Source organism: Triturus cristatus, chromosome 12 (assembly GCF_964204655.1).
Source record: "Triturus cristatus chromosome 12, aTriCri1.1, whole genome shotgun sequence".
Classification (NCBI taxonomy): domain Eukaryota; kingdom Metazoa; phylum Chordata; class Amphibia; order Caudata; family Salamandridae; genus Triturus; species Triturus cristatus.
Window position 1 is genome coordinate 280,943,627 of NC_140595.1, and position 19,825 is coordinate 280,963,451.

General features: G+C 43.6%; 1 protein-coding gene across 2 annotated transcripts in view; it reads right to left on the reverse strand.

The window, feature by feature from the left end:
* The window catches only part of METTL25B (methyltransferase like 25B), a 380,958-nt gene that overhangs the window by 18,340 nt on the left and 342,793 nt on the right, over nt 1-19,825 (reverse strand). For both annotated transcript variants that reach the window (XM_085637915.1, XM_085637916.1), the window contains one exon: nt 18,435-18,619. In XM_085637915.1, the coding sequence (XP_085494041.1) occupies nt 18,435-18,619 (185 nt within the window). The remainder of the gene's footprint in view (nt 1-18,434; nt 18,620-19,825) is intronic.

Genomic DNA, 19,825 nt, shown 5'->3' on the forward strand with positions numbered 1-19,825 from the left:
GTGGTGACAAATCCACGCCACTCCTCAGCCGAGTTGAGTCCTTTGTTAATAGAGTCAATTCTGTCTATCCAGAGACACTCACATCTTTGTAAGATTTGTGTTATGTCACCCCCTCTCTCAGGAACTCTCGCAATGTCAATCACCTGCCACCTGATCTCATCTGCTGTATGATGTTTTTCATTGAAATGTGAGACCAACGGGGCAACCGCAACCAATCGTCGAATGAGACTGCGATGTTGCCCTATGCGGGCCTTGACAGGTTGTTGAGTTTGCCCAATGTATGGTAGTCCGCAAGGACACCAGATGCAATACACAACGTTACGTGTATTGCAATTTGAGAAGAACTCAAGGTTGTAGGTACAATTGTAGTGTCTAAAGGAGTTGGTATAATCAGTGATGGGGCACACTACACAATTGCCCCATTTGTGATGGTCTTTCACATCTGGTAGACCCCATGTAGATTCAAGAGTATTACTCTTCCTTTTCGTTATTTCAGTGGATGATCTAACAAGATGGTCTTTTATGTTTTTTGCCTCGCTTGTAGGCAAACATGGGGACCTCCATTGCAGGGTCAATGCTTCTGATTATGTTCCAATTCTTGGTGATAAGATTGCGACTTTTGTTGGTATGTACCCCAAAGGTGGTGACACAAACTATTCTGTTGAGTGGTGCTTTAGTTCTAGTAGTGAGGAGTTCCTCCCTTGGACAGTACCAGACCCGTTTTATAGATTTTTTAACAATTCTGTTGGGGTAGCCTCTGGATACTAGTTTTGCTTTGAGGATTTCTGCCTCCCGCATATAGTCCTCCTTGTGAGAACAGTTCCTGCGCACTCTCAAGAACTGCCCAAAGGGTAAGCCATCTCTGAGTGCCCGAGGGTGATGGCTTTTGTAGGCCAGTAGCGTGTTTCTTTTAGTCGGTTTCCTGTGGAGTGAAGTGTATAGTTTTCCCTCTGCGTGTTGGATGTTGAGGTCTAAAAATGGTATGGTGGATTTGTGTAAGGTGGCAGTAAAAGTTAGATGTGTCTGGATGTTTTTGAGATACACTACGAAATCATAGAAGTCCTTCACATTCCCGCTCCAGATTAGGAAGATGTCGTCTATATATCTATGCCAACATTTGATGCAGGAGCATTGGTGATTCGTATTGGTAAGGGCATATGTACGTTCTATGTGATCCATGTAAATGTTCGCTAGATTGGGTGCGAAAACTGCTCCCATACTGGTACTGGAGCATTGTTGGTAATATTGGCCTCTTGACACAAAATAGTTGGTTTGCAGCGCTACTCGTAGTAATGAGATTATGAAGGCAGTGGGTACATGCAGGGGTCTTGTCTGGTTTCTAATAACTGCTCTATGACACAGATACTCTCATTCTGAGGGATATCCGTGTACAAGGACGATATGTCTAGTGTGGCTAGCCATTTGGTGTTTAAATTGTAGGGTAAGCCATCCACCAGGTTGATTATGTGCATGGCGTCTGACGTAACTCCCTTGGATGGGAACAAACTCCTTAATGAAAAAATCTATATACCTGCCATGGGGTTCCAGGATGGAACCACACCCTGACAGGATGGGTCTGCCTGGTGGATTCGTGATGCTTTTGTGTACTTTGAGGAGGGTATAGAGTACTGGGGTCCTGGGATTGCCTGCGTTGAGGAATTCAAATGCTTTCTTGGTTAAAAAAACATCTTCAAGGCCTTCAGTCAATATCTCACTTCTAATCTTTGCTAATGGATTGTGGTTAAGCTTTTTGTAATGCTTTTCTTCATTTATTTGTTTGTTTATCTCTGTGTCGTAGTCTTTGCGTTCTTGAATAACAATCCCACCCCCTTTGTCAGCCGGCTTCAGAATAATGGATTTGTCATTTTTCAAGGTGTTGAGGGCTAATCGCTCTTGTAGTGTAATGTATGGCGTAAATTGTCTGGTGTGTTTGAGAGCATCTACGCTATTGAGAATTATTTTCTCAAATGTGAGCAGCTCATGTGGCATCATGCCATTAGTGGGGTAGAAAGTTGAAGGTAGTTTTAAACCTGTCACTGATTCTTGTGTGGTGTGTTCTCTGTCTTTGAAGAAAAGTCTTAAGCGTATTTTTCTAAAAAACTGAAAAAGTTCTGCTTTCAGAGTGAAAAAGGACAATACATGCTTGGACAAATTGAAGATTGGGATGGTCTCCATATTGCTAGTGGTGGGGTCTAGTATGGTTGTGGGCCCCACTGATAGTGTTTGCTCCTGGTTTGTCTCTCTCCTGGGTGTTGGTACCAAGTTCTCTTTTTCGCTTTGCCTCCTCGGTCTAAAAAAGGCTGACCAGGGTGGTTGTCAGAACGGCTGGGGCCTGCTTGTGCGTATGAATCACTTGAGCCACCTGAGGATTCGGAGAAGGTGATGGGTTGGTTTCTCCTGAATCTCCCCCAGGTGTTCTGTCTATTCTGATTAGTGAAAGTTGTATAGTAGTGCTCTCTAAGATAGGGATAGGCCATTTCCTTTGTAAAATTCTTTGTCCTTTGACACCTTGCCGGCCTTTTTTTTTATTTCTAAAGAATTGAATTCTTCTATGGTTTCTCCCCAAATGTAGATCCAGAGGAACCCATGATATTTTATATTGCTCAAGCATATTAAAGCTAATCAAGGGCCTGCCGGGTCTAGCGGAAGTAGATTCACAAGACATCTTCTCCATCAAATTACTGGTGCCCCACTGAAAGCAAGTTTCTCCAAGACAGGCATTGGCTCTGAAGACAGCGTAAGGGCTGGAGTGAGGAACAGCACCATCCACCTTAGGATAGGTCTCATGAACTAGAGCTACACCTGTGACAGGAGGACTTCTGCTTGTAATGTTTTTGAAGGAGACCTTCTTTTTTTGGAATGTTCTCTTTTAGATTACTTATCTGTGGAGGATTCGGAGCAAGCCCATTTTTTTTTGCAGGCCTGAGCCATTAAGAATTGGTCTTTCTTTTCCGTCATAGTTTTAGAGTGCAAGAAGCAACTCTTATCACAGGATCTGGAGTTGTCTATGAGGCCTAGGCACCAGAGATGACATGAGGACCCAAGATTGATATATGTTTAAACAAGTACAATACAGTTTGAAGCCTGACAATTCACCGGGTGACATGGCTTTAACTATACACTGTCAAGGTTGTAAAACTGAAGCAATAGATAAATAAAACTCAAGAGAGGTGTCCTGGGTCTGCTTTGTAGAGTGTGAAGTCTTGCCTGCAATGCAGCATCTTCTATGACTCTGTGATGAGTATTCATGAGGTGAAGATTTGGTGGTCAGGAGTATCCATCAGAAAAGGAACTTTAACTTGAATTTTCTATAGACACCACAGGCCATACCAGACATTACATGATTGGGGAATTGCAGTGATGACTGGTGACTGGCAATAAATGATGATCCTTCTTGCTGCAGTCCAGAACCTGGTTAAGCAGCCTACTTGAACACTGGCGCCATTATTCCAAATCCCAATGAAGCTATCAAGCGTTGGTAGAGGAATGCTTTTGCAAACAGCATTCATAATACGAGGTATATATACTGGAGAACGGACAATTTGATTCTGCTTCATTTGCAGAATAGTGTTACTGAATGGCACACTCTGAGAGGTAGTCAAAGTGGATTTATTCTTGTTCACCCAGATCCCCAATTAAAAAAGCTTATCACTAGGTTGAAAACTCTAAAACCTCTTATGAAGATTCCGTCCTGAAAATGTAATCATCCAGGGAAGGACACATTTGAACTCTGCAAGGTGCAGAAAGCCTATTACCACTGTCAGGACCTTGGCAAGAACACTGTGAGCACAGCTCAGGCCGAAGGAGAGGATTCAATGCTGATCCACAGAGCTGCCATCTCTGATATTGTGATGTGACTACCAGACCAGGGCATGGAGATTGTTGTCAATGAGGATCACTGCTCAGAGCCTGTCACATCAGATTAAGAACAAATATGGGTTGTGCACGACTCATCATATTGCAAGACTACTTTGAAAGAAAAGTTGTTTCTGCAGTCCTCTATCATCACCTTTACTGCAAAGAAGCAGGCATTGCACCTTTTGTTGATTTCCACTGGGTTAACAGCTCTACAGACCAAGGCTCAAGGAGCTTCTGGTGGAGACTGCAGGAGAATGGAAGGGGAAGAACGGGATCGGGAGGGAGCAGGATCCAATTTGTGCATACAGACTTTCCTAGGGTCATGGGTATTTTGGCTGCATAGTAAGGCATGAGTGTCTCTAAAACACGGAAATGGTTGTTCCTTGAATATTTTAATCAAGATCCGGAGTTGTTTGTTATACTATTGGGGGCAGACTTATCAAAAGGTCATGCAACGCAATCCAGCAAGTGAACTTGCTGGGCTGCCTTGCATGACAGGTAGAGAGAATAAATGGTCCATATCTACTAAGATATGATGTATTCCTTCTCTTTCCCTGTGCTGGGACACTGAGTTCTGCCTAGATCCGACTTAAGCACCCTTGCGTAATGGTCCAAGGGTATCAGTTCCTGCACAAAAACAATCCCTAGCAGCATTTTTCTCGTACTACATGTTCTGCAGAAGATTATGAATTTACAATGTGTTCATGCAAGGATATAATTGATAAATGAGTACAATTAGCAGTAAATTTAGAGGAAATGTTTGGGGAAATGAGGAATGTATCAAATGCAACAAAAACCACCAAGGAGCAGCAAGGTGATACAAGGAAAGCACCCAGTGCTCAGGAGGAACATGTACAAGAGGCAGCACAGAATTTGACGACAGCAATTACCCCACGCAATCATGAAAAAATCAAAAGGTACCTCCCAGCCAGTACAGGACACGGAGCTCTCATAAGATATGAGAGACCAGGAGCACACCAAGGGGCAATGGCCACAGAGATTTCACATCCAACAATCTAGCACTTCCTTTCATGACGAAGTGGGGAAAAAAGCGTGCAAGGAAAGGCAGACATCGAGCTTACCTGGTGAGAATTATTATAGGGTAAGCCATAGGTGAGCACAGCAATGAAGTTTCTGACTCTACCCCGACGGAAGTTAAGAAAGGTGAATTGGCAGCTGAGCGTCATGAGCCCTGAGAGTACCAGGAAAAGGGGTTGCCCCCATGGCTCTCCAGGCCGACTATGGACGAAGAGGGCCAGAACGAGACTGTGAATGAGTCACATGGTAACCCTAAAGAAGACATTTCAACAAAGGCGCACGAGGATGAGATTACGTCTGCCAATCGAAAATCTGTTCAGAACATTAGTACCTCTTGTATGCTCAAAAAAAGTCATTTGTATTGGGGTAACATGATTAAAAACACTTCTGAACCACCTCATGATGCCAGATACTCATGGAAGCCGTATACCAGAAACAAGGACTAGTGATGCTTGCTGCCAGCAGGATCGCTCCTCCTGCCTCAGGCCAGGCCAGAGAGGACCCTGCCAAGAAGAGGGTTCACATGAAAACTCCAGACTATGCCCAAGGTGATAATGGTGCCATACCACAAATGAAGGAGAGCGCAGGAGCTAGTCCTGGAATTAAGCTAGTCTGCAGCCAGTGCAGCAGTCAACCAGAGGAATGGCTGGTGCAGCACGATGACTTCACACGCCCAAGGGGGCGATGCTCACAAAGAGAACATATGCTAGCCGGAAAGATCACTGAGAATGTTAATGATTCAGCTGTTTATACGGAGCCAAAGGCAAGTCTATTGTGGATCCCCAAATGTAGATCCAGAGCAACCCATGATATTTTATATCGCTCAAGCGTATTAAAGCTAATCAAGGGCCTGCCGGGTCTAGCGGAAGTAGAATCACAAGACATCTTTTCCATCAAATTACTGGCGCCCCACTGAAAGCAAGTATCAGAATCCACATTGGTCACATTCAACGGTTCACAGATCCAAGTTAAAGTCATGGCTTATAAGGAGTTGCTAAATTCTTGGGGCATAAAAATAGTGCACTTCCAGGAGGGTTGCTACACCCCTACTCTCACCACCAAACCAATCTGCAACAGAAAGTGGAACTCACACTTTATCCCACCCAAAACAAAAAATGGGCCGGACTCAACAGGTACCCTCAATCCTGAAAGATGCAGTGGGTTGGTCTTTAAATACAAAAGTATAGGGGCTGACGATACAAGTAGCAAAGGCTCATGAAGAGGAAGGGTCAGAGTCAAGACAAGTTACCAAACTGGGTGGATTGGACAACTGCCATCAGTTTTATCAGGGGAGATCTAATGAAAAAAAAAAAAATGAAACGATAAACCCACGGGGCATCACACAATAAAGCTTGGTAAGTTGAGTATTCGTGCTTGGATCCTGGGAGGACTTGCCCCGAAACTAGAAGATGCTTCAATGTCGGAATACTTGAAGAAGTTTGATATTATTGCAGTACAGGAGACATGGGCACAAGCCAGCATCCCGGTAATTGGATTAATTGAATATAATAGATTGGAATGTAAACGTAACATCCATGGATGAGCAAAAGGTGGGTTAATGAGTGAATTCTAAACTCTCCGCAAAGGTTACGATGCTAGACATAAATGAACCCTGGCTACTGGCGCTATGCTTGGATGATTGGGATAAGCAGGCGATAACCCCACTGGTCCTGGTTAATATTTATATTAACCCGAGGGAAAAAAGAAGTATAGTGGGTAAGCTGATTAATCTGCTCTTGGAGTTGAAAGGAGATAAACAGATGGTAATCTGCTAATCACTGGTGACTTCAACCCGAATCTACTTCTGGATACACGAAGATGGTGATGAAGTGCGACAGACTCTGCCAGCCCAAAGCAATCCCCTGCGCAGACGACAAGACATTCTAGGGAAAAAACTCCTTAGGGCTTGTGAATTAGCTGGCCTGGAAATGTTAAATAACTGCCTCCCGGGAGACACTCCACCAGCATGGACAAGGCCCTCCTGCAAAACAATCTCTTACCTTTGTTATACAATGCTGAGTGCCAGTCTGTACATTAAGATAGTTGATTTCAAAATTGATCACCGACTGGAGAGCGACCATCACCCACCAAATTTCTCGCTCTAGGTCATGCCCGGATAGTGCAGGTAGAAGCTCACACTGGAAGTCTAAAACGCCTTAAATGGGGTTTGGATAATATTCAAGGCTTGCCATGTGAAGTGGTGGGAATTTCAAAAAAAATATTAGCCAACGAACAGAACCCAATAAAGGCATAGAAGTGCCTCTGAGACTCTAGCAATAAGGAATCCATCCAATTCATGGTAGAATGGCACAAGTAGTATGCATAAGAGGTCAATTAATTGGCCAAAACTGATTTGTCTCCTCAGGTCCTGGATCAACAGAATGCGCTGTCAACTGCGGCACACACCACAAGATTTAGCATTGCTAAAGTGCCTACGACTGGAGCACAGGAGGTTAAAAAAAGAGGTATGGCTGCTCAAGAACTAGAGATCTGAGCATCGTGAGCAAAGCTACTCTACTTCCCAAAACAAAATGATTATAAGAATTTCTGTAAACTAATTAACAAGCTTGACAAGGGTCCTAGGGTGGCAAACATCGCTAATATGAGGAAGAATAGGTGAACTTCTTAAGAGCACATTACAAGGGATGCATGATGACCCTCCCTCTTCAGGTCTCAGTCTGGGCCGACCTGAAAAGGAATAAAGTACGGGATCACGTGAAAAAGAAATCGCTAAAATCTACAGCAATGCTGAAATGGCCATCTTAGACCACTCAATGGAGGCCTTGGTAAAAGTAATCGAGAACTCATGTACCAACAGTGCACCCGACCCCAATGGTATACCGCCAGTCCTTCTGAAGCAAAATGTTACGACCTGAGCTGGTTTTCTGAATTTGGTGTACAAGCACATATTCCTGACTGAAATCATTCTGGAAAGCTGTAGAGGCTGGTTATACACACCATTTTTAAAGGTGAAGTAGCTACGTCCCCAAGTAACTATGGATTAATATCCCAGCGCGACGTGGATCTCAAATATTTTTCAGCGCTACTATTGCAAGATCTACAGGAGTGGGCGACGGAGGCAACAAGGTTGCCAATGAATCAAACAGGGTTTACCAAAATGCAGGGAACCACCACCAACCTTATGGCTGTGGTCTCATAATGAAAAGGGCATGTGATACCTGTACACCACTGTTAATTTGTTTTGTGGATTTTAAAGCGGCCTTTGGCTGCGTCCCTCGAGATATGCTTTGGGAGAAATTACAACGCTGGGGAATTCCACAAAAGCTTCTGAGGGCAATCCGGATGGTATATACAAAGACCAAAGATCAAGGTGGGGGACGTGCATTATCTGTCCAGAAAGGTAAACCTCTCCTTAGGATTGAAGCAGGAATGTGTATTTGCACCACTGTTGTTCAAACTGTTTATCTTGGATCTCTTGCAGTCTCTAGCTGAAGAGGTGTAGCATGCACCAAGACTTAGCGGCCAATAGCTGAGTAATATCTTATATGCAGACAATCTGCTCCTGTTAACTAATACCCAAGTGCAAAGACTGATCAACATTCTCGCCCAGTTCTCGTCTAGCAATCAGTTGGAAATCAACATTAAAAAGACATGTTGTAACCGAAAAGCGTTGAATAGCAAAACTGGGGAAATGGTGCCTTAATGGGTCTAACATTGATATAAGAGCAACCTACATGTACCTAGGATTTAAACTGGACTCAATGAGCTCTTTACTTCACAAAAAGCTGTTACTGCAAAAACAGAAGTGTTAAACTTTGCCTTTTCTAATTTGAGGAAAACGCTGTGGGGGTCACAATTTAAAGGCAATGATAACAGTGATAAAACCAAAATTGATTCATATGGTGGTGAGATAATGGGGGAAGATGCAGATCTGCTGGAGAAGCTTGTAATACGAACATATAAATTAGCGTTTCAGCTCCCAAAGTCTGCCTACGCTGCCCAAGGGAGACTGGAATTTTCACTGATAAAACAAACACTAGCCAGACAGGGGCTTTTCGTAAATGTTGTGGAGTGCCCCTGAGGGATCATTTACTCTTCTGTCCTGGGCGGAGATCAATCTGAAAAGGGGGAAAGGTTGATTTTCCAAGTATCTACAGAGAAGCATAGAGAATCTTGGCATTTCAGATCTATGGCAACAGAACGCAAGCTTTGAATAAATGCATACAGCAAAAAAGCCGCCTGGAGGATAAAGCTTCCCTAGCAAAATGAGCGCATGGGTGGCTAGAATTAAACTCCTATAACATCAGTAAGGAACATTCCTACTTTGAACTAGCACTGTCACTGGCTTTCAAGATGGAATTGATAAAGATGCAATTTAGACTCCTTCATACCCTTGACTTTATACCCAAGTGGCATAAGAAGGCCCGGCCAGAAGATACACTATGTCGCTTGTCTCATCAGACCAAATAAACTTTTATGCATGTACTTTGTGTATGCCGCAACTTGTTAATATTCCGGAGGTTACAGCTAAGTCAAGAGTTTTTATCTCTAAAAGTCAGCACTTGTAGGTCGGTTGTCATAAAGGCTTTAAACCCACAGAATTTCAGACTGAACATTAGATTAGTGCAATTTTTAATAATCAGATAACATTTTAAATAGAGGAATGTCGATGGCTTGGACAGGGGTACACTCCATTGGGGTTTTAAAAAGGTTGCTATTTAATGATGGCTTCTAGGGAGTAAACAAAATATATATTAACCCCCTATCCTAGTGTTGGTGTGAAATGGTACATGGAGTGGCTCCTAGGAGGTGAGTATGAGGAACCCTGTCTCCTATCCCGTCTACTGTTGTGTGCTCAACATTGATCAGTTTAAACAGAGCACTATGCAGCGTCTATGGGAAAGGAATGATTATTTATGCTTGTTTGCACAAGAGCCCTGTCTCCTATCCAGTCTACTGTTGGCAGTGGCGTAGCTAGGCCTTAGGCCGCCCGTGGCGGCCTGATCAAAGAGAGGGTGGGCAGTGCTGCCGATTGTTGCAGCCACAACAGCTGCAGGTAAGAGCAGGGGGAACAGGGTGCTGGCCACCGCCCCCAAACCTCGTGCCGCCTGGGGCGGTCTGCCCCCCCCCCAGCTACACTACTGACTGTTGGGTGCTCAGTATGGATTTCTTTGAACAATGGGAAAGGATTCATTCAATCAATCAATCATGCATTTGTAGAGGGCGCTAAGGAAGGGGAGGAAGCTGCTACTGTTCGAACAGCCAGGTCTTGAGAAGTCTCCTAAAGGTCAGCAGGTCCTGGGTCTGTCGCAGGTGGATGGGGAGGGTGTTCCAGTTCTTGGCAGCGAGGTGGGAGAAAGATCTGCCGCCGGTGGATGCGGGAAACAGTGGCGAGGGCGGCGGATAGAAGCTGGCAGTTGGGAGTGTAGAAGGTGAGACGTTTGTTGAGGTATGTGTTGTCCGGCGTCGTGGAGTGCTTTGTGAGCGTGGGTGAGGATCTTGAAGGTGATCCTCTTGTTGACGGGGAGCCAGTGCAGGTCTCTCAGGTGGGCAGTGATGTGGCTGTGGCGGGGGATGTCGAGGACGAGGCATGCGGAGGTGTTCTGTATGCGTTTCTGGAGTTTGGCTGTGGGTCCCGTGTAGAGGGCGTTTCCGTAATCGAGCCTGCTGGTGACGAGGGCTTGGGTGACTGTCCTTCTGGTTCCGATGGGGATCCATCTGTAGATCTTGCGAAGCATGCAGAGGGTGTTGAAGCAGGAGGAGGAGACGGCGTTGACTTGCTGGGTCATTGACAGTGATGAGTCCAGGATTAACCCCAGGTTGCGTGCGTGGTCGGTGGGTGTTGGCCCAGCTCCCCGATACTCGTTTGCAGTGGCGGCTAGCATAGGGCATGCTGCGGGTCGGTGAGGCGGGGCGGGGCGGGTGGGGGTGTAGTAAACTCGGACATCCGACGGAACGGATATGTCCCCGTCCCACCACCCCGCAGCACGCCGTATGCGAGCCGCCACTGCTTGTTTGTACAGTAAATGTTCCTTTGCACAGTTACCTGTCGACGTTTGCACAAGGCTTTTTTCTGAATGATTTGCGTTCGCAATCTTAGACAGGTTGATACTGGATGACAAATTATCTTATATTGTTTATCCCCTGTTGCACAGTAAGCCTTTGATATTTGCATGATGCACCATTTGTATGACTTCACCTGTCTATAGGATTATAGATTATTCATGCTTTTCCACACAATACGTTTCTTGATGTATGCACAGTGCATTTTCCGCATGACCTCCCTGCACTCAGCAATAGGATACAGGAAGGTCTATGATTTTATACTGTTAAAAGTTTCTTTAACATTTTGTTGCTGCTTAACAAAGCGTTCTTTTAGTATGATTTATTGGTGCACACTGAGGTTGATGCAGAGATTCATTGATTTTAAGCTTATGCGTCCCAGGCTGTACAGAATGTTTTATGATGTTGATACTATGCACTTATGTATGATCTATTGGTGCTTAGTCAGGTTGAAGTGGAGATTCATTGGTTTTAAATGTACTGTTGTTGATTAAGTCGTGGATGCAAGGAGATTCCTTACACTCCTTGTATTGTGACTGTTTATGTTTTTTATTAACTAATAAACTAATAATGATAAATAAGTCACTGTCCGAAAACTCTGTTTGTCCATTTTAAGTCTGTCACTTCGCACAGCAACTTTCTCTCCTTGACATCCTTTCCTGTCTCTTTCTCTGCCTATCGTTTCCCTATGGCACTTTCACGGCACTCAACTGTGAACAAGGTTTCCGCTCCTCGACTTTCCTTAGACAAATTGTTGCTTCCTAGAGTACTAGTCACATTAGTTCAATTGAACGGTACTAAGTCAACAGCTCCCAAAACACTCTTTTGGAAACTGAAAAGCCAGGACTGCAAATCATTTTTCTGTGCCTAGGGGTCACTTGGTAACTTTGCACTTTCTGGTTTCTCCAGCTTCCTAACTTTCTTCCACTCTCCTATCGCCTGCACTTTCTGCTTTCTCCAGCTTCCTTTCTTTCACTCTCCTATCGCCTACTCTCCTATCGCCTGCACTTTCTGCTTTTTCCAGGTTCCTAACTTTCTTCCACTTTCCAATCGCCTGCACTTTCTGCTTTCTCCAGCTTCCTTTCTTCCACTGTCCTATCGCCTGCACTTTCTGGTTTCTCCAGCTTTCTAACTTTCTTCCACTTTCCAATCGCCTGCACTTTCTGCTTTCTCCAGCTTCCTTTCTTCCACTCTCCTATCGCCTGCACTTTCTGGTTTCTCCAGCTTTCTAACTTTCTTCCACTTTCCAATCGCCTGCACTTTCTGCTTTCTCCAGCTTCCTTTCTTCCACTCTCCTATCGCCTGCACTTTCTGGTTTCTCCAGCTTTCTAACTTTCTTCCACCTCTCTGATCGCCTGCACTTTCTGCTTTCTCCAGCTTCCTTTCTTCCACTCTCCTATCGCCTGCGCTTTCTGCTTTTTCCAGGTTCCTAACTTTTTTCCACCTCTCCGGTCGCCTGCATTTACTGCTTTCTTCAGCTTCCTAACTTTCTTCACCTCTCCGGTCGCCTGCATTTACTGCTTTCTTCAGCTTCCTAACTTTCTTCCACCCCTTCTATCGCCTGCATTTACTGCTTTCTCCAGCTTCCTAACTTTCTTCACCTCTCCGGTCGCCTGCATTTACTGCTTTCTCCAGCTTCCTAACTTTCTTCACCTCTCCGGTCGCCTGCATTTACTGCTTTCTTCAGCTTCCTAACTTTCTTCCACCTCTCCGATCGCCTGCACTTTCTGCTTTCTCCAGCTTCCTAACTTTCTTCCACCTCTCCGATCGCCTGCACTTTCTGCTTTCTCCAGCTTCTTAACTTTCTTCCACCTCTCCAATCGCCATGATTCCCTGACTTTGCCTGAGCAAAACAATGTTCACTGGCTACAAGGAGGAGTACTGCTAATAATGCTTTTCTAAGCTTTCTAAGGTCATCGGTGGCTGACAATTGGCTTTCTCAATGCCCGGGTAGGCACTCAATGGAATGATTTCGAATGCAGCTGGCTGGGTACCCGTACTCCTGACACACCCAAACAGACGCCAAGGCTGTACCATCTGCACAGAGGAGACTCGGGACGCCTCTGCTGAGTTGTGTCATCTTAAGGATATTGGAGGCCCCAATCAAGTTATATTTTTGAGCCCCTTTTGCAAACAACTTTGAATTTTATTATCTATCGTCTGACAATTCAAGGCTGCATGTTGCCAAACTACATTATAATAAGACTTTCACACAAAAACAGCTGTAATGTCTTGCCAAGGCTCCAAATCGCTAAAAATGACACTGGGTAGAAAGATACAGAGTTAGAGGGAGAAACAGGAAGACAGAGATTCCGGTAGAGGAATAAACAAAAAAGCGAGACCGAGTGACAGAAATTGAGAATGATCACTTTACTAGGGGGGTCTGTAGGAAGGGGGTGGGTCTGGGCAACTGCACACAACATCTCTACTACTGAGGCAGCTAGAGGGAGCATGCTAAGCTGCTTGGAGACAGTAAGCTGAGCAGTGCATTTGATCAAATGTGACATAAAAGGAACTTCATAAATAATCAAAGGGGGAGGGATCACTAGTTACTGGCACCAGGGTTCAAGTGGTTGTCTCTGGTATAGGTAAAAAACCCTCAATCACGTTAAACGTATGTCGGGGCGGTATATCTTGATTCTCCGCCGTTTAAATACGTGATAGCATCATCATTGGGTTGATTCCATGCATCCTCCACCCGGAGGGAACCACTGGGTTTTTCAGCAGTGATCAGGGAAAAAATGATAAAATAAAAAAGTGAAGAGTGCTCAAGTGAGTGATAAAAAAGGAGTTGTTCCTCATGCTACCTATAAAAAACTTTATTCTGATAGGTGCTGGGGAGACGTTAAAAAGAGATAAAGTTGCAGGTAGGATGAGTAATGGACCCTCTGCAACTTTAATCGTGGTGATTGGTCGACATGTTTCAGCTCATACACAGCCCAAAGGTCAGGGAGCTTTCTTCAGGACCACAGGTGAGTAATGTGAATTGAGGAAGTACATCAATTGGAAGTTCTAAGGTTGATTCAAATGAACTTCAAACAGGACTAATACCTGAATGTTTCAAAGTACGAACTCCGTACGAAGATACAAGGCTGCGTAAATACGCATGGTCCGCTACGACTTGTGCTGACTCTAGTTTCCTGTGTTTCCTCTGACAGGAAACTAGAGTCAGCACAAGTCGTAGCGGACCATGCGTATTTACGCAGCCTTGTATCTTCGTACGGAGTTCGTACTTTGAAACATTCAGGTATTAGTCCTGTTTGAAGTTCATTTGAATCAACCTTAGAACTTCCAATTGATGTACTTCCTCAATTCACATTACTCACCTGTGGTCCTGAAGAAAGCTCCCTGACCTTTGGGCTGTGTATGAGCTGAAACATGTCGACCAATCACCACGATTAAAGTTGCAGAGGGTCCATTACTCATCCTACCTGCAACTTTATCTCTTTTTAACGTCTCCCCAGCACCTATCAGAATAAAGTTTTTTATAGGTAGCATGAGGAACAACTCCTTTTTTATCACTCACTTGAGCACTCTTCACTTTTTTATTTTATCATTTTTTCCCTGATCACTGCTGAAAAACCCAGTGGTTCCCTCCGGGTGGAGGATGCATGGAATCAACCCAATGATGATGCTATCACGTATTTAAACGGCGGAGAATCAAGATATACCGCCCCGACATACGTTTAACGTGATTGAGGGTTTTTTACCTATACCAGAGACAACCACTTGAACCCTGGTGCCAGTAACTAGTGATCCCTCCCCCTTTGATTATTTATGATTAGCCGGAAGACGGTCGGATCACATCTTCTCTTTCCCTATCCTGATTGTACCATAAAAGGAACTTCAACTAGAATTTTCAACAGAGATAACAGGCCAGGTCTAAGCGGAGGACCACACTAGACTTTCGCCCATCAGTAACTCTCAGCCTTTGCAATGTATTGTAGAAGCGTACTGTAGCACCAGCAGTGTATTTTATTTGTGGTGCTTATTAGTCACCTGCACCCATAAAACGGCTTGAGCCCTCAGCACAGCCTCTGATTTGGACACAAGTCAAGAATCATGTCCATCAGGATCAGACTGGCAGCAAAATTCTGCACCAGTGATAGAACAAGGGGATGAGAATGCCATAGCTCTAGAGATAGGGTTCTCTCCTGCTCCCTCCCTGTCACGCAACACAGTGCAGCATGTGTGGCTGCTGCGCTGCGTTGAATGACACTTTCATAAATCTGTCCCTGAGAGTTTTCAAAACCTTTGTGTAGGAAGTGTAAAAAGACATAAGCTAACATCATTGACGTCATTTTGGGGTTGCCAGGGGCACTCCTGAAGGTCAGAGACAAAAGTTATTTTGATTGGCTACTGCACCCGTGGAATCTACTGACTACTGAAAATATCTCATACACCTTTCAAACTTCCAAACATATAGACACTCATTTGGTAATTTTCTCTAGCTTCATCCTTCTAAAGGCAAGAGAGCCCTCATTTGTTTGCCTGAACGCTAATCTCTATTTACATGTAATTCCACTCTAGAAGATTGCCTCTGTTGATTAGGAATAACTGAATCTAGTGCCTTGTGTATACCACTGCCATCTTAAGGATTTGTGGTTCCCTTGCAAGGAGAGAAAAAGGACTTTAAATTGCCACCAATTCCTTAGGGGGGAGTGTGAGGGTTAAGGATGGACAGTCCGGGCATGCTGAGCTATCAAATTAAACAAGCATTGGCAAAGCCAATAGGTCTGGCCTATGCCTGCGCTATTGGCTCTGCTAATGTGTTTTAGCCATGGTGTAAACCAGCGTGGCTTCTGTTTAGCATGGTTAAAAGGAAGTGTCGTACAGAAGAGTGACTTGGCGCATCATACAGTGGAATGGCGAGGAGTGGAATAAAGTATTGTAGAGTGGACTGGCACAGTGTCGTGTATTGGAATGGCACAGAGTGAAGTCACGTGCACTGGCGTAAAGTTGAGTAGAGCAGAGTGGACTGGTGTAGGGTGCTTTGGTACAGGGTGTTGCAGAGGCAGTGTCGTAGAAAGCAGTGGTGCACATTAGAGTGCTGCATGGCAGAGTGGGGTGGAGCAGAGCAGAGTAGAGTGGCAGTGAGTGGAGTGGTGCAGAGTAGAGTGGAGTGGTGCAGAGTTCAGTGGCGTAGAGTGGTGCAGAATAGAATATGGAGTAATAGAATGTAGTGGCATGGCCTGCCTCAGAGTGCAGTGGCATAGAGTGGACTGATGCAGAGTAGAGTGGTGTAGAGTGCAGTGGCAAAGAGAGCATTGGCATAGAATGCAGTGTTTTAGAATAGAGTGCAGTAGAGTGCACAGGCATAGAATGCATTGATGTAGAGTGCAGTGGTGTAGCGTGGAGTGGTGTTGGGTAGAGTGGCGTAGAGTGCAGTAGCACAGAGTCGAGTGCAGTGGTGTTGAGTGTAGTAGCATAGAGTAGAGTGCAGTGGCATCAAGTGGCGTAGAGTACAGTGGACTAGTTTAGAGTTCATTGGCGTAGAGTATTGCACAGTATAGTGACGTAGAGTGCTGTGGCGCAGAATGCAGTGGTGTGGAGTGGTGCAGAGTGGAGGGGAGTATGTATGATGTGGTAGCACACTGCCAGTCCACACAACTCATTCTCAATTGAAATGACCATTACATTTGTACAAACATACAGCTTTACTAATAAAACTATATAGCAAACAAACAATAATGTGTGGAACTGGCATCACCTAGTGTACTGATTTGTTTTTCACATATTAAAGTAAGTATTTGTTTTCAACACACTTCAGAAAAACAAAATGTGCTTCATTTGTGCAAGCCAAATTCTGAAATACTTACACAGTTCATTTAAATGTTGTTGTGTGCTAGAAAATATTATTTTTCTACCCCCAGTATCCAGAAAGATGGTCTCATAAATCCTCTCACTTTGAAGTCGGAGAAAGAAAAGTAAACACCAAGCAACCTCAGAAGTCCGTGCCTATCTTTTGACCTCTGTCTTTGAAGGAACAGCAAGTGTGACAAGAACAAGATTTACAGGCCTGTTTACAGAAAGAAGCACTCGTGGAAGAATACAAGGGGAGTTGGTGTGAAAAGGCTTTACTCCTTGGGAGGGATGAACTCATCCTGGACAGCCTCAAACAAAGCCAGCAAATAGAAAGCCAGAAAATGTAAGTTACAAACCACAAAGCCAATGGTAAGCAATGGGTGGAATACATTTCCAGAGAAGCTTTCTGAATGTTCCCAAGATGTCTTTAGCAAATGAATGCACACCATTATCAGTTGCAGAGGAGCACCTGGTAGGTGGGGGCCTTGGATAACTGGTCAATTTGCCCAAGCCTTAAAACAGCATGTATTGCACATACACACAAAAAAGTGCATTTTCTGGCTACTTTTCCAGTAATTTGGCACCAATGCTTTGTTGTGCTCTAAAGTGTTGATTCCCTCACCTTATAGAATTTCCGACTCTGTGGTAGAGCTCAATAATTTGGTTCAGCAACCGGGGAAACGGCTAGGAAGGGAAATCATGGTGGAAGGTTGGAGTGGTGGGGGCTATTCTAGGGGTTGGAGACAGGATTTGTTGTCATAAAATGAGTTTGTTGAGTAGTAATATCAGCTTTTGAGGTAGCATAGTTACAGGACTGTATTTCACACTTGAATCTATAACAATAATAAAATTACTGCAACAGATGTGTCAACACAGCATTGTGATATAATGTTGAATTTGTTATTATACCCCTTGTAAACGGAGTAAATTTAATGGATATTAACTAGGTGTGCACATGCACAACAGATGAATGAACCCCGTTACTGAAATAATTTTGGACTTGTGTTCATAGAGACATCAAGGATAGTAGGATTTGGGTATGACAGCTCGCTAAGGTCTAGGCAATACAGAAGTCAACTTATGATGTAGTTATCCCCCAGTGTCTGAATAGTTTAGGTTAAATCGTGGATTCATTGTAAAATATATTTGTTTCAATCGACTATAATTAGATATGAAAATGCTGTCATGCATTTTCACATACGTCCTCTATATGCAAGTTGGTTTGTTAAAAGTACATTTACAGAAAATAGATTGGGTCAGTCATTAGAAACATTCATTTGGAAGTAGAAGAAATAGTAGTTCATAGGTAGCGTTCAATTTTAAATTGAGCTCACTACTATAAAGATAATCGTTCATCCTAATCCACATATATGTAAAGCAATTCAATATATAACCATGGTTTTCATTATTTCTGAAAAAAAAACAACAGTAGATATGTGGCACAACAACGCTTCACGATTGGCACCCATAAATAACATATGCGTCTATATAATATTAAGGAGGTTTCCAACAAAATATGGGGAGGGTTAGAACAATGTTATGAATACCTGAATTACTCAGATAAAGCATTGTCTGAATCCTGCTCACTTGCTAGAATCCTACTCACCCTTTCCTTTTGTGAATAAATAACAAGATACAAATACATGAATAGAAAGCAATAATATTTGTTATCCGAAACTTCCAAACATACAGGCTTTCAGTTTACTCACCTTGCTCATGGAGAAATATCATCCTGTCTAATAATATCAGTGTTTCTATCAAGGGAGCCAGCAATAGTGCCAGGCTGAAGTAGGCCACTACATTTTGGCGCTGATTTAACATGGATTTTATTGAGTCTCCATCCAAAGGAATATCAGTTCTTAGTCCAAGCCGTTCCAGACCAAGATGAGCATACCTGAAAAATAAAATACTGCATCATTCATACATTCTGCTTTCACAGAAAAACAAATTTCACATTATCCTGGTTCTCTTTTAAAAATAAAAATTATCTTTATTGATTTTTGGGATTACACAGACAAAGCATACTATAAGGAGTCTAACAGAATTTCAATGTGCCATTATCCCCATCAGCTCACACATGATAACAAACTGTCGCTCATATGGGAATTATGAATGGGATCCAAAGGCAGAGAGATGCGGTGTAACAATGCTGCATTTGCACCAGAAAAAAGACTAGACTGGACAGTATTTATTATCTTGTAAAATCCTATAACACAACCGCATCCAAGGAATGTCAGTACAATAGAAATGAAAGGAGCACAATTTACAGTCTGAGTCCCTCCTAAATCAATACAAGATATCCTGGTTCTCATGTTAAAAAAGCAATTATTAAATAAAAAGTGTATATATGGAAAACAGTGACCCAAAAATACATACTCACTTTTACTCCTGTTCATTACATTGTTTTAAACTGCCACTCTCTTTGTAGTCTAGAGTATACTATAAAATATCCAATTTGTGATCCAATTGCAGTATAACCACCATTAACTGAATAATTGAATAATTTTTTTGTACCCTGCACCTCAATAGTCTGTTTATACAATTTGATGAGTGTGTATTCAGTGGTAATCATATTTCAGTTTCCACAGTCTCTGAACGTTTATAAACTGTACTGCACAATGAAACACTCCACTTTGGCCTCCTTCTTTCAATTCTCCTTTCTACTCGCCAAGGTCACTGGGCTCTATGAACAGTATTGCTTACCACTACCCTTTATTATTAACCTCCAACATCTCATACATCCACCCCTCCGATTTTGCATTATGGTCTATTATGAAACCCCCCAAACACAACAAGATGATGGATGGAGTGCTGAAACATTTCAAACCCTCACTCCCAGTCAAGAGATCAGGGTTAAATTAATTGTTATTTTGCTCACCATGCCACCCCAGTTTGGACCCTGCTCCCCATGGAAACAGTCCAGCCCAAACTGCTAGCCTAGGTCCTCCGTGGACCGGAAACAAGCATCCTGGACCCGTTTTCGGGGAATCTCCCCATATCAGCCAGGCTAGCTTAAATCCAGTGGCAAAGTGAGCAAGGGACCCACGTCTGGGCATACCCTTGGCCGCTTAGGGAGAACATATGAAAAAACACAACAAGA